At 41.5% G+C, this 19,406-nt stretch overlaps 1 protein-coding gene across 1 annotated transcript in view; it reads left to right on the top strand.

Moving 5' to 3' along the window:
* The window catches only part of LOC128644719 (centrosomal protein of 192 kDa), a 165,632-nt gene that overhangs the window by 100,713 nt on the left and 45,513 nt on the right, over nt 1–19,406 (top strand). Inside the window, exon 7 of the mRNA XM_053697239.1 lies at nt 283–392. Within this exon, the coding sequence (XP_053553214.1) occupies nt 283–392 (110 nt within the window). The remainder of the gene's footprint in view (nt 1–282; nt 393–19,406) is intronic.

Below are 19,406 nucleotides of genomic sequence, written 5' to 3'. Positions count from 1 at the left end.
TAATTGCATTGTTGCATCAAACAAGGTGTTAGTCCAAAGAATCCCATTCACCTAATATGTTAATTTATTGCACAACTGCAGAAAAATATTTTTTAGTAATTTATTTCAAGAAGAAACTGATACAAGTATATTCAAGCTAGAGCTTAAAGATGTGTAAATGTTAAACTATCTTATAAACTAGTTAAATGGTAAATCGAATTATACCATAGTAACACTTAGAAAATGTACTTTTTAATGTATTATGCTGTCAATTGAAATGTGTGTTATGTTTCTTTTTTTTAGGGCATTGCTACATAAGCCAGAGTCAGCCAACCGAATTATTGCAGAAAATGCCATATTAAAAAATACAAGATTTGACGAGGAGTTTTCTGGTGAACAAACAGTGTCTGAAGGTTGGTTTTACTGTTTTTAATCTGCTTAGACAAGGTGTCTGTTATTTATAGATCTGCAGTTAAAGTGCATCAGATTGTTTTTGAAATAAGAATTCTTATCTAACGTTAGAACAAAAGTTGCAGCTAGTTAAAGCAAGTGCTACTGTAAGACATGATCTCTTAAAGGAAAAATGTTTGCAAAACACTCAATATATTTCAATATATTTAAATTCAAACTATCTTGAAATGCATGCAAGTAACAGCAAAATAAGTAATACTGTATACGAGTAGTAGTAGATGGATCATATTCAGATTGGACAAAGGTAATCAGTGGAGTACCCCAGGGATCAGTGCTGGGCCCTATTCTTTTTAATATTTTTATAAATGACTTGGAGCTAGGATTAAATAGCGACATCTCTATTTTTGCAGATGATACTAAGTTAAGTAAGGTCATTAGGTCAGAGCAGGATGAACTTTCGTTACAAAGGAACCTGCAAAAATTAGAAGTATGGGCAGGTAAATGGAAAATGAGATTTAATACGGGAAAATGCAAGGTTCTACATTTTGGAAGTAAAAAAAAGCAGGCAACGTATTATTTAAATGGGACAAGACTTAGCCAAACACAGGAGGAAAGGGATTTGGGAGTAGTAATAGATAACAAGCTAAAGATGGGTGCACAATATAGGGCAGCAGCTTCAAAGGCTAATAAGCTACTAGCATGTATTAAAAGAGGCATTGACTCAAGGGAGGAAAGCATAATTCTGTCACTATATAAAGCCCTGGTAAGACCTCACCTTGAGTATGGAGTGCAATTCTGGGGACCGATCGCAAAAAAAGATATTGCAGAACTAGAAAAAGTTTAGAGCCACAAAGCTAATAAGGGGATTGGAGAATTTAACCTATGAGGAGAGGCTAGCCAAACTGGGTCTCTTAAGAGGTGACATGATTACTTTATATAAATATATTCAAGGCCCATATACAGAGAATGGCAGAAGCGCTGTTTATTCCAAGAAAATTGTTTGTGACCAGAGGTCACATTTTAAGGTTGGAGCAAAGGAGATTGAATCTCCTGCAACGGAAACGTTTTTTCACTGTAAGAGCAATAACATTTTGGAACTCATTACCAAAGGAGGTAGTGAATGCCAATACCCTAGATACATTTAAAAAATATTTGGATACATTTCTGTCTATAAACAAAATTCATGGATATGATTGCTAGTATTAAATGGGTCACCTTTTAGTGGGATTATTTAAGTTTAACTGGAGCTTTTTGTATATATTTCTCCAACATTGGTGTGTCCGGTCCACGGCGTCATCCTTACTTGTGGGATATTCTCTTCCCCAACAGGAAATGGCAAAGAGTCCCAGCAAAGCTGGTCACATGATCCCTCCTAGGCTCCGCCCACCCCAGTCATTCTCTTTGCCGTTGCACAGGCAACATCTCCACGGAGATGGTTAAGAGTTTTTTGGTGTTTAAATGTAGTTTTATTCTTCTATCAAGTGTTTGTTATTTTAAAATAGTGCTGGTATGTACTATTTACTCTGAAACAGAAAAGGATGAAGATTTCTGTTTGTAAGAGGAAGATGATTTTAGCAGACAGTAACTGAAATCAATTGCTGTTTCCACACAGGACTGTTGAGATGAAGTAACTTCAGTTGGGGGAAACAGTTAGCAGTCTTTTCTGCTTAAGGTATGACTGGCCATATTTCTAACAAGACCATGTAATGCTGGAAGGCTGTCATTTCCCCTCATGGGGACCGGTAAGCCATTTTCTTAGTTAAACATAAAAGAATAAAGGGCTTCAAAAAGGGCTTAAAAACTGGTAGACATTTTTCTGGGCTAAAACAATTGCTTTACTAGGCATATTATGCAGATTCTAACTAATTATTGGTATTATAATCTTGGGGAACGTTTAGACAAACGGCAGGCACTGTGTTGGACACCTTTTTCAGATGGGGGCCTTTCTAGTTATAGACAGAGCCTCATTCTGGGAATGTATAGGGGTTAAATGTAAAAACGGCTCCGGTTCCGTTAATTTAAGGGTTAAAGCTCTGAAATTTGGTGTGCAATACTTTTAATGCTTTAAGACACTGTGGTGAAATTTTGGTGAATTTTGAACAATTCCTTCATACTTTTTCACATATTCAGTAATAAAGTGTTTTCATTTTGAAATTTAAAGTGACAGTAACGGTTTTATTTTAAAACGTTTTTTGTGCTTTGTTGACAAGTTTAAGCCTGTTTAACATGTCTGTACCATCAGATAAGCTATGTTCTATATGTATGAAAGCCAATGTGTCTCCCCATTTAAATTTATGTGATAATTGTGCCATAGTGTCCAAACAAAGTAAGGACAGTATTGCAACAGATAATGATATTGCCCAAGATGATTCCTTAAAATGAGGGGAGTAAACATGATACTACATCATCCCCTACCGTGTCTACACCAGTTTTGCCCACACAGGAGGCCCCTAGTACATCTAGTGCGCCAATACTTATTACCATGCAACAATTAACGGCTGTAATGGATAACTCCATAGCAAATCTTTTATCCAAAATGCCTACTTATCAGAGAAAGCGCGATTGCTCTGTTTTAAACACTGAAGAGCAAGAGGACGCTGATGATAACTGTTCTGACATACCCTCACACCAATCTCAAGGGGCCATGAGGGAGGTTTTGTCTGATGGAGAAATTTCAGATTCAGGAAAAATTTCTCATCAAGCTGAACCTGATGTTGTGACATTTAAATTTAAATTAGAACATCTCCGCGCACTGCTTAAGGAGGTGTTATCTACTCTGGATGATTGTGACAATTTGGTCATTCCAGAGAAATTATGTAAGATGGACAAGTTCCTAGAGGTTCCGGTGCCCCCCGACGCTTTTCCTATACCCAAGCGGGTGGCGGACATAGTAAATAAAGAGTGGTAAAGGCCCGGCATACCTTTTGTTCCCCCCCCTATATTTAAGAAATTATTTCCTATAGTCGACCCCAGAAAGGACTTATGGCAGACAGTCCCCAAGGTCGAGGGGGCGGTTTCTACTCTAAACAAACGCACTACTATTCCTATCGAAGATAGTTGTGCTTTCAAAGATCCTATGGATAAGAAATTAGAGGGTTTGCTTAAAAAGATTTTTGTACAGCAAGGTTACCTTCTACAACCAATTTCATGCATTGTTCCTGTCACTACGGCAGCGTGTTTCTGGTTCGAGGAACTAGAAAAATCGCTCAGTAAAGAATCTTCGTATGAGGAGGTTATGGACAGAGTTCAAGCACTTAAATTGGCTAACTCTTTTGTTTTAGATGCCGCTTTGCAATTAGCTAGATTAGCGGCGAAAAATTCTGCTGTTGTGGCGCGCAGAGTGCTTTGACTAAAGTCTTGGTCAGCGGATGTGTCTTCCAAGACAAAATTGCTTAACATTCCTTTCAAAGGTAAAACATTATTTGGACCTGATTTGAAAGAGATTATTTCAGACATCACTGGGGGAAAGGGCCACGCCCTCCCACAGGATAGGTCTTTTAAGGCTAATAATAAGCCTAATTTTCGTCCCTTTCGCAGAAACGGACCAGTCTCTAATTCTGTATCCTCTAAGCAAGAGGGTAATACTTCACAACCCAAACCAGCCTGGAAACCAATGCAAGGCTGGAACAAGGGTAAGCAGGCCAATAAGCCTACCACTCCTACCAAAACAGCATGAAGGGATAGCCCCCGATCCGGGACCGGATCTAGTGGGGGGCAGACTTTCTCTCTTTGCTCAGGCTTGGGCAAGAGATGTTCAGGATCCTTGGGCGCTAGAAATAGTTTCTCAAGGTTATCTCCTGGAATTCAAGGAACTACCCCCAAGGGGAAGGTTCCACAGGTCTCAATTATATTCAAACCAAATAAAGAGACAGGCATTCTTACATTGTGTAGAAGACCTGTTAAAGATGGGAGTGATACATCCAGTTCCAATAAGAGAACAAGGAATGGGATTTTATTCCAATCTGTTCATAGTTCCCAAAAAAGAGGGAACATTCAGACCAATTTTGGATCTAAAGATCCTAAACAAATTTCTCAGGGTACCATCGTTCAAAATGGAAACTATTCGAACGATCCTACCTATTATCCAGGAAAATCAATTTATGACTACCATGGATTTAAAGGATGCGTACCTACATATTCCTATCCACAAGGAACATCATCAGTTCCTAAGGTTCGCTTTTCTGGACAAGCATTACCAGTTTGTGGCACTTCCATTTGGATTAGCCACTGCTCCAAGGATTTTCACAAAGGTACTAGGGTCCCTTCTAGCGGTTCTAAGACCAAGGGGCATTGCAGTAGTACCTTACTTGGACGACATCCTGATTCAAGCGTCGTCCCTGTCAAAAGCAAAGGCTCATACGGACATCGTCCTAGCCTTTCTCAGATCTCACGGATGGAAGGTGAACAAAGAAAAAAGTTCTCTGTCCCCGTCAACAAGAGTTCCCTTCTTGGGAACAATAATAGATTCCTTAGAAATGAGGATTTTTCTGACAGAGGTCAGAAAATCAAAACTTCTAAGCTCTTGTCAAGTACTTCATTCTGTTCCTCGTCCTTCCATAGCGCAGTGCATGGAAGTAATAGGATTGATGGTTGCAACAATGGACATAGTTCCTTTTGCACGAATTCATCTAAGACCATTACAACTGTGCATGCTCAGACAGTGGAATGGGGATTATACAGACTTGTCTCCGACGATTCAAGTAGATCAAAAGACCAGAGATTCACTCCGTTGGTGGCTGACCCTGGACAATCTGTCACAGGGAATGAGCTTCCGCAGACCAGAGTGGGTCATTGTCACGACCGACGCCAGCCTAGTGGGCTGGGGCGCGGTCTGGGAATCCCTGAAAGCTCAGGGTCTATGGTCTCGGGAAGAGTCTCTTCTCCCGATAAACATTCTGGAACTGAGAGCGATATTCAATGCTCTCAGAGCTTGGCCTCAACTAGCAAAGGCCAAATTCATAAGGTTTCAGTCAGACAACATGACGACCGTTGCATATATCAATCATCAGGGGGGAACAAGGACTTCCCTGGCGATGAAAGAAGTGACCAAGATAATTCAATGGGCGGAAGATCACTCCTGCCACTTGTCTGCGATCCACATCCCAGGAGTGGAAAATTGGGAAGCGGATTTTCTGAGTCGTCAGACATTCCATCCGGGGGAGTGGGAACTCCATCCGGAAATCTTTGCCCAAATAACTCAATTATGGGGCATTCCAGACATCGATCTGATGGCGTCTCGTCAGAACTTCAAGGTTCCTTGCTACGGGTCCAGATCCAGGGATCCCAAGGCGACCCTAGTAGATGCACTAGTAGCACCTTGGACCTTCAACCTAGCTTATGTATTCCCACCGTTTCCTCTCATCCCCAGGCTGGTAGCCAGGATCAATCAGGAGAGGGCCTCTGTGATCTTGATAGCTCCTGCGTGGCCACGCAGGACTTGGTATGCAGACCTGGTCAATATGTCATCGGCTTCACCATGGAAGCTACCTTTGAGACAGGACCTTCTTGTTCAGGGTCCATTCGAACATCCGAATCTGGTTTCCCTCCAACTGACGGCTTGGAGATTGAACGCTTGATTTTATCAAAGCGTGGGTTTTCAGATTCTGTAATAGATACTCTGATTCAGGCTAGAAAGCCTGTAACTAGAAAAATTTACCATAAAATATGGAAAAAATATATCTGTTGGTGTGAATCTAAAGGATTCCCATGGAACAAGATAAAAATTCCTAAGATTCTATCCTTTCTACAAGAAGGTTTGGAGAAAGGATTATCTGCAAGTTCTCTGAAGGGACAGATCTCTGCTTTATCTGTTTTACTTCACAAAAGACTGGCAGCTGTGCCAGATGTTCAAGCATTTGTTCAGGCTCTGGTTAGGATCAAGCCTGTTTACAGACCTTTGACTCCTCCCTGGAGTCTTAATCTAGTTCTTTCAGTTCTTCAAGGGGTTCCGTTTGAACCCTTACATTCCGTAGATATTAAGTTATTATCTTGGAAAGTTTTGTTTTTGGTTGCAATTTCTTCTGCTAGAAGAGTTTCAGAGTTATCTGCTCTGCAGTGTTCTCCGCCCTATCTGGTGTTCCATGCAGATAAGGTGGTTTTGCGTACTAAGCCTGGTTTTCTTCCGAAAGTTGTTTCCAACAAGAATATTAACCAGGAGATAGTTGTACCTTCTTTGTGTCCGAATCCAGTTTCAAAGAAGGAACGTTTGTTACACAATTTGGACGTAGTCCGTGCTCTAAAATTCTATTTAGAGGCTACTAAAGATTTCAGACAAACATCTTCCTTGTTTGTTGTTTATTCTGGTAAAAGGAGAGGTCAAAAAGCGACTTCTACCTCTCTTTCCTTTTGGCTTAAAAGCATTATCCGATTGGCTTATGAAACTGCCGGACGGCAGCCTCCTGAAAGAATCACAGCTCACTCCACTAGGGCTGTGGCTTCCACATGGGCCTTCAAGAAGGAGGCTTCTGTTGACCAGATATGTAAGGCAGCGACTTGGTCTTCACTGCACACTTTTGCCAAATTTTACAAATTTGATACTTTTGCTTCTTTGGAGGCTATTTTTGGGAGAAAGGTTTTGCAAGCCGTGGTGCCTTCCATTTAGGTGACCTGATTTGCTCCCTCCCTTCATCCGTGTCCTAAAGCTTTGGTATTGGTTCCCACAAGTAAGGATGACGCCGTGGACCGGACACACCAATGTTGGAGAAAACAGAATTTATGCTTACCTGATAAATTACTTTCTCCAACGGTGTGTCCGGTCCACGGCCCGCCCTGGTTTTTTAATCAGGTCTGATGAATTATTTTCTCTAACTACAGTCACCACGGTATCATATGGTTTCTCCTATATATATTTCCTCCTGTCCGTCGGTCGAATGACTGGGGTGGGCGGAGCCTAGGAGGGATCATGTGACCAGCTTTGCTGGGACTCTTTGCCATTTCCTGTTGGGGAAGAGAATATCCCACAAGTAAGGATGACGCCGTGGACCGGACACACCGTTGGAGAAAGTAATTTATCAGGTAAGCATAAATTCTGTTTTTAGATTTGTATAGGTTGAACTCGATGGACTTCGGTCTTTTTTCAACCTCATCTACTATGTTACTATGTAATTCCACTGGTTTTGGAATGGTCTGTTCAACAAATACATACAGGTGGAATTTTTCAGGTGCCCTCATATTTTTGGCCATAAAGATGTTAACAAATGTTTTTTTTTTGTTTTTTAACTCTGATTGATACACAATATAATAAACCTGTAAATTTTGCAGTGATGTTTTAAGTCATTTTTTTGTGAGCATGTGTGTTTTTATATACATTTTTACATACAACTTGGCAGTGGCCAGCTGAGCATCTAGGGGTTGACGTACCATAATTGTACAATAATAAAACCATTTAACTTATTTGAACATTATTGCTCTAATACTTGTGTTAAACTATGTGTTTACTCTTGAGCAGGACATGGGCAGTGAGTGAAATACACAATCTATAACACATTGCTGTTTTTGCATGCATATATTATCCAAGCTAAAAGGTAGTGATTCGTTTTTGTAAATGATTTTCCTTTTTAAACCTTCCAAAAGATTGTCCCTTTCTCATACCATAAAATATAGGAATCTTGCAAACACTAAATTTCTGGAGTTTTCAAAGCAGCTTGTAAACTTAATCTGGGACAGCCAAATGGCAGCTCTTCAGCTACATGCGATCTGTGCACGTTTTTGTGGCTATGAATGTGTACACAAGTGTTTGTGGTTTCAGGAAACATAAAATGTATGCTTTGGGGACATTTGGTTATTGGCCAAATATGGTGGCCACCACTAAGAAGGGTTAGAACAGCAGATAAGATGCAACCTTACCTAAATCTGTCCCTGTGTCACTGCAATATTTTTAGGAAACAATATTATTTGTGTGTTTAATTGCCTTAAATTTGTATGCAGGGAAAAGCAAAAAGTTGGTCTCCAGAATCATGCAGTAAAATCCTTTATTGGTTATATGGGAACAGATCCAAAGTTTTGTTTCTTTGGATCTGTTCCCATGTAACCAATAAAGGATTTTACTGCATGATTCTGGAGACTTCCTTTTCTTTCATATAGGTGGCAAGAGTCCATGAATGAGCTAGTGACGTATGGGATATACATTCCTACCAGGAGGGGGCAAAGTTTCCCAAACCTCAAATGCCTATAAATACACAACCCACCTTACTCATACCACAGTTTTACAAACTTTGCCTCCTTAGGAGGTGGTAAAGCATGTTGTGCTTGATTTCTTTTGTGAAAGGCGCTACTGAGCCTTATTGAAGCCCAGTTCCTCTCTTAGTACAGTGTTTGTCTGAAGGATGTGAAGGGAGTATTCCCTGATAATACCATGTTTTCGCCTATGAGAAATGTATTCATAAGGCTCTCTGTAAATCGGTTGCAGGGATTCATCTGCTCCCTCCCTTTATAGATCGACAATATACTCCATTACCTCTGCTGATATGTTTCAGTACTGGTTTGGCTGTCTGCTATATGTGGATGGGTGTCTTACACGGTAAGTATATACTTTTATATAGCTATGGATTGGGCACTTTTTAACTAAGTTATTATATATTGTTTGTATACATACCTTGAGTCAGTAATTCAGTGCTCTTTTTTTAGCGACTTTATTTGTGGCTAAATATTTGTCAAGGTTGGTAGTCTGTGAAACATACAGGGGTTTTCTTCATAAATGGAAAGAGTCCACAGCTGCATTCATTACTTTTGGGAAATAAGAACCTGGCCACCAGGAGGAGGAAAGACACCCCAGCCAAAGGCTTAAATACTCCTCACACTTCCCTTATCCTCCAGTCTTCTTTGCCTTTTGTCCCAGGAGGTTGGCAGAGAAGTGTTTATTTATTTTGTCTCTTATGGAGGGTAGTACTCTTCGACATGGGACGGGAGTTGTAAGTAATCCTGTCAGTCTCTCAGTGAGGGCTTGGGTGAAAGTTAGAGTCCGGAGATGCAGGAAGAGTCTTTCTGCGAAACCATCCCGACTCATGCTAACAGCTCCTCAAGCAAACGGCGTTGTCTAACTTCGCTGCCTGCTTTCTTCTCTCATGTCCATGGCGGAGGCGAGGCTACTATCCGTCACACTTGAAGGGTCGTGTTCCTGTTCCACGGCGTAGATTCCGGTAAGATTGTTTCATTTTACTTCTTCATGAATGTACTGAAACTCATTTGTTCCTGCGAACTCACATGAAAAATACAGGGTCTCAGTGAGACTCCTTTAAGTGTCTTGGAATCAAGGGTTAATATCTCCTGAGGGGGACTATTGAACAGGGTTTTTCTTTCATGTAATTAGCAAGAGTCCATGAGCTAGTGACGTATGGGATATACATTCCTACCAGGAGGGGCAAAGTTTCCCAAACCTTAAAATGCCTATAAATACACCCCTCACCACACCCACAATTCAGTTTTACAAACTTTGCCTCCGATGGAGGTGGTGAAGTAAGTTTGTGCTAGATTCTACGTTGATATGCGCTCCGCAGCAAGTTGGAGCCCGGTTTTCCTCTCAGCGTGCAGTGAATGTCAGAGGGATGTGAGGAGAGTATTGCCTATTTGAATGCAGTGATCTCCTTCTAAGGGGTCTATTTCATAGGTTCTCTGTTATCGGTCGTAGAGATTCATCTCTTACCTCCCTTTTCAGATCGACGATATACTCTTATATATACCATTACCTCTGCTGATTCTCGTTTCAGTACTGGTTTGGCTATCTGCTATATGTAGATGAGTGTCCTGGGGTAAGTAAGTCTTATTTTCTGTGACACTCCTAGCTATGGTTGGGCACTTTGTTTATAAAGTTCTAAATATATGTATTCAAACATTTATTTGCCTTGACTCAGAATGTTCAACTTTCCTTATTTTTCAGACAGTCAGTTTCATATTTGGGATAATGCATTTTAATTTAACATTTTTTACCTTAAAATTTGACTTTTTCCCTGTGGGCTGTTAGGCTCGCGGGGGCTGAAAATGCTTCATTTTATTGCGTCATTCTTGGCGCGGACTTTTTTGGCGCAAAAATTCTATTTCCGTTTCCGGCGTCATACGTGTCGCCGGAAGTTGCGTCATTCTTTGACGTTATTTTGCGCCAAAAATGTCGGCGTTCCGGATGTGGCGTCATTTTTGGCGCCAAAAAGCATTTAGGCGCCAAATAATGTGGGCGTCTTATTTGGCGCGAAAAAATATGGGCGTCACTTTTGTCTCCACATTATTTAAGTCTCATTTTTTATTGCTTCTGGTTGCTAGAAGCTTGTTCTTTGGCATTTTTTCCCATTCCTGAAACTGTCATTTAAGGAATTTGATCAATTTTGCTTTATATGTTGTTTTTTTCTTTTACATATTGCAAGATGTTCCACGTTGCAACTGAGTCAGAAGATACTTCAGGAAAATCACTGCACAATGCTGGAGCTACCAAGCTAAGTGTATCTGCTATAAACTTTTGGTATCTGTTTCTCCAGCTGTTATTTGTATTGCATGTCATGTCAAACTTATTAATGCAGATAAAATTTCCTTTAGTACTGTTACATTACCTGTTGCTGTTCCGTCAACATCTAATTTTCAGAGTGTTCCTGATAACATAAGAGATTTTATTTTTTAAATCCATTAAGAAGGCTATGTCTGTTATTTTTCCTTCTAGTATACATAAAAGTCTTTTAAAACTTCTCTTTTTTTCAGATGAATTTTTAAATGAACATCATCATTCTGATACTGATAATGGTTCTTCTGGTTCTGAGGTTTCTGTCTCAGAGGTTGATGCTGATAAATCTTTGTATTTGTTCAAGATGGAATTTATTCGTTCTTTACTTAAAGAAGTGTTATTTGCATTAGAAATAGAGGATTCTGGTCCTCTTGATACTAAATGTAAACGTTTAAATAAGGTTTTTAAATCTCCTGTAGTTATTCCAGAAGTGTTTTATCTCCCTGATGCTATTTCTGAAGTAATTTCCAGGGAATGGAATAATTTGGGTAATTTATTTACTCCTTCTAGACGTTTAAGCAAATTATATCCTGTGCCATCTGACAGATTAGAGTTTTTTGGGACAAAAATCCCTAAGGTTATGGGGCTGTCTCTACTCCTGCTAATGTACTACTATTCCTACGGCAGATAGTACTTCATTTAAGGATCCTTTAGATAGGAAAATTGATTCCTTTCTAAGAAAAGCTTACTTATGTTCAGGTAATCTTCTTAGACCTGCTATATTTTTAGCGGATGTTGCTGCAGCTTCAACTTTTTGGTTAGAAGCTTTAGCGCAACAAGTAACAGATCATAATTTTATAGCATTATTTTTATTCTATAACATGCTAATAATTTTATTGGTGATACCATCTTTTGATATCATTAGAGTTGATGTCAGGTATATGTCTCTAGCTATTTTAGCTAGAATAGCTTTATGGATTAAACTTGGAATGCTGACATGTCTTCTAAGTCAACTTTGCTTTCCCTTTCTTTCCAGGGTAAATAATCATTTTCGTTCCTTTCCTCACAAGGAACAAAAGCCTGATCCTTCATCCTCAGGAGCGGTATCAGTTTGGAAACTATTTCCAGTTTGGAATATATCCAAGCCTTATAGAAACCTATAGCCAGCTCCTAAGTACCTATGAAGGTGCGGCCCTTATTCCAGCTCAGCTGGTATGGGGCAGATTACGGTTTCTTCAAAGAAATTTGGATCAATTCCGTTCTTAATCTCTGGTTTCAGAAACATTGTTTCAGAAAGGTACAGAATTGGCTTCAAGTTAAGGCCTCCTGCTAAGAGATTCTTTTCTTTCCCGTGTCCCAGTTAACACAGCAAAGGCTCAGCATTTCTGAAATGTGTTTCAGATCTAGAGTTGGCTGGAGTATTTATGCCAGTTCCAGTTCTGGAACAGGGGCTGGGGTCTTATTTTATCTCTTCATTGTACCAAAGAAGGTCAATTCCTTCAGACCAGTTCCGGATCTATCATTATTGAATCATTATGTTAGGATACCAACATTCAAGATGGTTACTGTAGGACTATCCTGCCTTTTGTTTAGCAAGGGCATTATATGTCTACAATAGATTTACAGGATGTGTATCTGCATATTCCGATTCATCCAGATCACTTTTAGTGTCTGAGATTCTCTTTTTAGACAAGCATTACCAGTTTTGTGGCTCTACCGTTTGGCTTAGCCTCAGTTCCAAGAATTTTTTTTTTCAAAGGTTCTCGGTGCCCTTCTTTCTGTAATCAGAGAATAGGGTTTTGGTTTTTCCTTATTTGGACGATATCTTGGTATTTGCTCAGTCTTCTCATTTTCGAAGAATCTCATACGAATCGACTTGTGTTGTTTCTTCAAGTTCATGGTTGGAGGATCAATTTACCAATCAGTTCATTGATTCCTCAGACAAGGGTAACCTTTTTAGGTTTCTAGATAAATTCAGTGTCTATGACTCTGTCCTTGTCAGACAAGAGAAGTTTAACATTGATATCAGCTTGTCAAAACCTTCAGTCACAATCATTCCCTTTGGTAGCCTTATGCATGGAAATGTTGGGTCTTAGGACTGCCGCATCAGATGCGATCTCCTTTGCTCGTTTTCACATGCGACCTCTTCAGCTCTGTATGCTGAACCAATGGTGCAGGGATTACTCAAAGATATCTCAATTAATATCTTTAAACCGATTTTACAACACTCTCTGACATGGTGGACAGATCACCATCGTTTAGTTCAGGGGGCTTCTTTGTTCTTCCGACCTGGACTATAATCTCAACAGATGCAAGTCTTACAGGTTGGGGAGCTGTGTGGGGGTATCTGACGGCACAAGGGGTTTGGGAATCTCAGGAGGTGAGATTTCCGATCAATATTTTTGAACTCCGTGCAATTTTCAGAGCTCTTCAGTCTTGGCCTCTTCTGAAGAGAGAGTTGTTCATTTGTTTTCAGATAGACAATGTCACAACTGTGGCATACATCAATCATCAAGGAGGGACTCACAGTCCTCTGGCTATGAAAGAAGTATCTCGAATTTTGGTTTGGGCGGAATCCAGCTCCTGTCTAATCTCTGCGGTTCATATCCCAGGTATGGACAATTGGAAAGCGGATTATCTCAGTCGTCAAACGTTGCATCCGGGCGAATGGTCTCTTCACCCAGAGGTATTTCTTCAGATTGTTCAAATGTAGGAACTTCCAGAAATAGATCTGATGGCTTCTCATCTAAACAAGAAACTTCCCAGGTATCTGTCCAGATCCCGGGATCCTCAGGCGGAGGCAGTGGATGCATTATCACTTCCTTGGAAGTATCATCCTCCCTATATCTTTCCGCCTCTAGTTCTTCTTCCAAGAGTAACCTCCAAGATTCTGAAGGAATGCTCGTTTGTTCTGCTGGTAGCTCCGGCATGGCCTTACAGGTTTTGGTATGCGGATCTTGTCCGGATGGCCTCTTGCCAACCGTGGACTCTTCCGTTAAGACCAGACCTTTTGTCTCAAGGTCCTTTTTTTCCATCAGGATCTGAAATCCTTAAATTTAAAGGTATGGCGATTGAACGCTTGATTCTTGGTCAAAGAGGTTTCTCTGACTCTGTGATTAATACTATGTTACAGGCTCGTACATCTGTATCCAGAGAGATATATTATAGAGTCTGGAAGACTTATATTTCTTGGTGTCTTTCTCATCATTTTTCTTGGCATTCTTTTAGAATACCGAGAATATTACAGTATTCTTCAGGATGGTTTAGATAAGGGTTTGTCCGCAAGTTCCTTGAAAGGTCAAATCTCTGCTCTTTCTGTTCTTTTTCACAGAAAGATTGCTATTCTTCCTGATATTCATTGTTTTGTACAAGCTTTGGTTCGTATAAAGCCTGTCATTAAGTCAATTTCTCCTCCTTGGAGTTTGAATTTGGTTCTGGGGGCTCTTCAAGCTCCTCCATTTGAACCTATGCATTCATTGGATATTAAATTACTTTCTTGGAAAGTTTTTTGTTCCTTTTGGCCATCTCTTCTGCCAGAAGAGTTTCTGAATTATCTGCTCTTTCTTGTGAGTCTCCTTTTCTGATTTTTCATCAGGATAAGGCGGTGTTGCGAACTTCTTTTGAATTTTTACCTAAAGTTGTGAATTCCAACAACATTAGTAGAGAAATTGTGGTTCCTTCATTATGTCCTAATCCTAAGAATTCTAAGGAGAAATCGTTGCATTCTTTGGATGTTGTTAGAGCTTTGAAATATTATTATGTTGAAGCTACGAAATCTTTTCGTAAGACTTCTAGTCTATTTGTTATTTTTTCCGGTTCTAGAAAAGGCCAGAAAGCTTCTGCCATTTCTTTGGCATCTTGGTTGAAATCTTTAATTCATCTTGCCTATGTTGAGTCGGGTAAAACTCCGCCTCAGAGAATTACAGCTCATTCTACTAGGTCAGTTTCTACTTCCTGGGCGTTTAGGAATGAAGCTTCGGTTGACCAGATCTGCAAAGCAGCGACTTGGTCCTCTTTGCATACTTTTACTAAATTCTACCATTTTGATGTATTTTCTTCTTCTGAAGCAGTTTTTGGTAGAAAAGTACTTCAGGCAGCGGTTTCAGTTTGAATCTTCTGCTTATGTTTTTCATTAAACTTTATTTTGGGTGTGGATTATTTTCAGCAGGAATTGGCTGTCTTTATTTTATCCCTCCCTCTCTAGTGACTCTTGTGTGGAAAGATCCACTTCTTGGGTAGTCATTATCCCATACGTCACTAGCTCATGTACTCTTGCTAATTACATGAAAGAAAACATAATTTATGTAAGAACTTACCTGATAAATTCATTTCTTTCATATTAGCAAGAGTCCATGAGGCCCGCCCTTTTTTTGTGGTGGTTATGATTTTGTATAAAGCACAATTATTCCAATTCCTTATTTTATATGCTTTCGCACTTTTTTCTTATCACCCCACTTCTTGGCTATTCGTTAAACTGAATTGTGGGTGTGGTGAGGGGTGTATTTATAGGCATTTTAAGGTTTGGGAAACTTTGCCCCTCCTGGTAGGAATGTATATCCCATACGTCACTAGCTCATGGACTCTTGCTAATATGAAAGAAATGAATTTATCAGGTAAGTTCTTACATAAATTATGTTTTTTTTAATCATGTTTGCCATGTGGTTCAATCTGCTTATGTGTAGTGTTTACTGGGCTCGTGGCTTAGAACATAACGGCCTGTTGAAGTGACGCAACCTTACGGTCGGGCTAGCTTTTTGTTGGATTGTACGGTTCACCTTGTGACCGAGTGTGTTTACGTTCTGGTCTTCCATTTCCGCATTCCTGACTGTGTGGCTTCAGAAAATTCTAGAGAATTTTAGTCCGCTAGTGTCTGGTACATAGGAGGTGGTGAGTGCCCCAGCCATTGTGGGTGTCAGGTGCCGTTCAAATTGTTTTATATATAGTCCGTTTTTGGGTATCCTTTATCCAGTTATGGAGGATACTGATGTTGAGATTGGTCAACATTCTGATTCAGATTCTTCGTCCTGTGAAGAAGGCGAATCGGCCCCATTGACCTCGGAGGGTAGATTATTCCCCCGGAGGTTGTGGCACGTTTTCGCTTTTACATACTTTTGGCGCTTGCGCGTCTGCAAAGTCCAGATGTTTGTTTGCGATTGTGCTTTTGCCCAATTGCCCCAGGTCCTTCTGCCTCTGGAGGGCATGTACAATTCCTTGCGGGTATAACTGTGCATGAGTGTTGTGCCTTTCGTTACAGGCGGGCTCGCCTTAGTGTTTTACTCAGACACGTTTTTGAGCTGCTTGGGGACCCTATCCTTCTTGGGTATGGGATTCATCAGTCTCCTTCTTCGAACGGAGCACCTTGTTAGACATAGGGGGATGAAGTAATCTCCTTCAGTCTTGTTATCGAGATCTTTCCCAGTGTTGTTGGAAGACAGGGTTTCTGTTAGGCTGGTCCTGTGGACCTTCTGTTCTTTTTGGGCGTTAACCCTCGGGTTGCCTATTTTATTTATCCGGTTAGGATTAATTTTATTTTTCCTTTTCATACTATGTTTCCTGCGGGAACTTCTCTGGGATTGATACTCGCTGTTTGCTTCTACGGAAGTTGTTCGGGGCACGTTAGTCCCATGTTTGTCTGTTTTTCCTTCCTTCCTCTCTGAGGGTGGATTTAGCCAGCTTGACAGTTATGACCCTGGTTGCAGGCTGGTCCTGCTTGGGTTCGATATTCTGTCTCGTGGCTTTTTCAGACATGTGGCGCCTATTATACCTTGCTGGTCAGGTTGGGGTGCCGAGTGCTATTAACATTATTTAAGTTTGTTTTTCATGTTTCCGCTAAGAGGACTTGCAGATCCGTGTGACTCTCGGGATTGTTTCAGTCCTAAATAGCCGTTTCTCTGGTGACTGGGTCAGTGAATTTTTCTGCGTCACTCTCTGTTCCTTCCGATACCCTGGAACCTAGAGTATTACTTCCCACGTTGTGGGAAAATTTGAGGGTTTAGCACCTTTTCTCCGCTGGTCGGGTGGTGTTGGTTAGGAAATTGTTTCTTTGGATTTGTTCCTTTAGTAGTTCTCTTCTTCATTGAGGCATCTTGGATTGTCAGTTTCTCCTTGTGGATGGGTCGCCTTCGGTGGACTTGGATTCCCTTCGGGAGTTGGTTGTTCCTTTTTCGGGACATTAGACAGTGATTTCTTTTTGTGCTCCGGTTAGGGGTCCTTCCCCGGTCTTGGGAATGCTCCGCATCTGCTTCTGGGATAGAAGAGGTCCTAGTGGTTTTCCACTCATATGGTTCAGGTATTGCCATCCCGGTGGCATCCAAACCCATGTTTTACTGTCCTCTGACTTCGAATCTGAGGTGATGTGGAGGGTTGATGTTGCTCTGTTCGGGTGACTTGTCCTCTCTGTTCCCCTTGTGTCTGGAGCTTGTGGCTAGCTAAACAGCTAGCTCAGCATTCTAATGCTCTGTGGCTACTCTGTACTGTAGCAAACCGAGGGTTGCTAGTTTGATCCCCTGCGAGGTCTACTCAGCCTTTTCCCCTTTCGAGGTTGATAAAATGAGCAGCGCCTTGTGCTTTTATGGCCCTGGCTCTTTGGAGTGTTGGGCTCCTGCAAGGGGTGGCCTCTTCCCTTTGGGTCTGAACTTACAAGGGCTTCTTGCTCTTGTTATCTGGTTTATTCTGGATTTTCCCCTGGGAAGTCTGTTTTTTTTTATACCAGACGGGTAATTTATGTGCCTGGAAGATTGTTTAATCCAAACATTTGTGGGGCCCGGGCTCTTGTCCTGATCTTCCGGTTGTCAAGGCTTTGACTCGACGTTTTCTCTTTGGGGATCCCGCTGTGGGATGTTACTGGACCTTATGATCCTAGGACTGGCCTGGGGGTTCCAGTTTCCGGGCTGCATTGGCTTCGCCCTTGTTCTGGCTGTTCTGTTTTACAGCTTAGCCAGATTTATTGAGAGCCGGGGCTCCTTGGGCTTTGTCTTGTGCCGAACGTTACGGTTCCCCTAGGACAGCCAACTAATGGGACCTGATGGTGGGCTTTCCTGCCTAGCAAATGGAAGGTTTGCGGTTGCTTAGCTGTCACTTTTGTACCTGTTATGTGTGCTCGCACAATGGTGTTTCATGGGCTTCTTCCGTGTTTGTTAGTGACGTGGCCTTGTGTCCTCTCGGTTCTTCCTACGACTTCCTGTCTTACAGGCAGGCGTTTATCGACGCTCTCCTCTTCAGGGGGCTCTTTGTCCTCCTTAAGAAGGTGTGGTTCCCTTTTGGGGGGGCCTCTTCTGTGTTCGGGAGGTTGGAACAGATGTTTATCTGCTTCGTGGACTGGTCTGCTCTTTGAGTTGTTCCTTTCCATCTGGGGAGCTGCTGGCTCCGCATTGAGACTTAGTTTGGTTGGCTTGCTAGATCTCCTTGGGTCTAGCGCCTGCTCGTTTGTCTTTAAATTGAGGTGGCTGTGTCCATTCTTCCGCCCTTTTGGGGGCAGGTCTTGGGGTTCCTTTCTTTTCCCTTCAGATCTGCCGTTGCTTGGGCTGGTCCGGCTAGGTGTAGGATCTGTGATCTGTTGTTTATCTTCAGGTCTTGGGGTTACAGTGGATCTTCTTTTTTTTTAGAAGTTCTGTGCCTCTTCCCCTTTAAGATCTGTGAGATTGCTTGGTGAGTGTCCTCTTCTTGGAGGTTGGGCAATCTGTCTTGGGCCGCTTCTTTCTTACAGATAGTGTTTTCTCTGTGTCTTCCTACGGATGGCAGCATGTTACCAGTCTCAAATGTTTCTTCTGAGTTTGCTGCTTGTAATTTTCTGTTGCTCAGTCTCTGAGTTCTGACGTTTTGAGTACTTTGTCTTCAGCTGTCTTTTCGGTGCTGTTGCACGATGTTTGGGAGATGTTTCTTCTCCTGCTGATGCCCTGTTGCTTCTTGTGGGTTGGGTGTCATCTCCCCTTGTTCTTGGGATCCATTTGAGTCTCTGTGGACTTGTTCTTCCTTGGGGGGCGTTCCTTTATGGATTTTGCTGTACCTTTGGGTATCCCTTGGTTTACACTTGTCCTCTCCTTTTTGGGGGATTTTTTGTATTGTACTAGTATGGGGACCGACTGCTGGGCAATGGTTCTCCTTGAGGATTGTTGGCTCGGTGAGTCTGCTTACGGTCTCTAATTCGGCCTTTGGACTATCTGCGGGTTAGTGTCCTTGGGGCCTTTTCCTTCTAGTTCTTTTGCCCGGCTCCGACGAAGCAGGGTTTGGTTGGGTTGGGGATCTTTTTCAGGCCTAGTGCCCTCAGAATGGGCCGCCTATTGTACCCTCCTGTCTTTGCATTCATTGTCCTCTATAGCTTGGGTATTGTTTTCCCAAAAGTAATGATTGCAGCTGTGGACTCTTTCCATTTATGAAGGAAAACATAAATTATGCTTACCTGATAATTTTCTTTTCTTCAGATGGAAAGAGTCCACAGCTCCCCACCCGTATTTTTTCTGTGGGGCATCTTAGTTTTTATTCTTCTGGCATCTTTTCACCCTGGTATTTCTTCTACTGTTCCTTGTACCTCGGCAGAATGACTGGGGGATGAGAGAAGTGGGAGGAGTATTTAAGCCTTTGGCTGGGGTGTCTT

Source organism: Bombina bombina, unplaced genomic scaffold, assembly GCF_027579735.1.
Source record: "Bombina bombina isolate aBomBom1 unplaced genomic scaffold, aBomBom1.pri scaffold_680, whole genome shotgun sequence".
Lineage (NCBI taxonomy): Eukaryota > Metazoa > Chordata > Amphibia > Anura > Bombinatoridae > Bombina > Bombina bombina.
The sequence above is the reverse complement of the archived record's forward strand: the minus strand, read 5'-3'. Positions and strand labels throughout refer to the sequence as shown.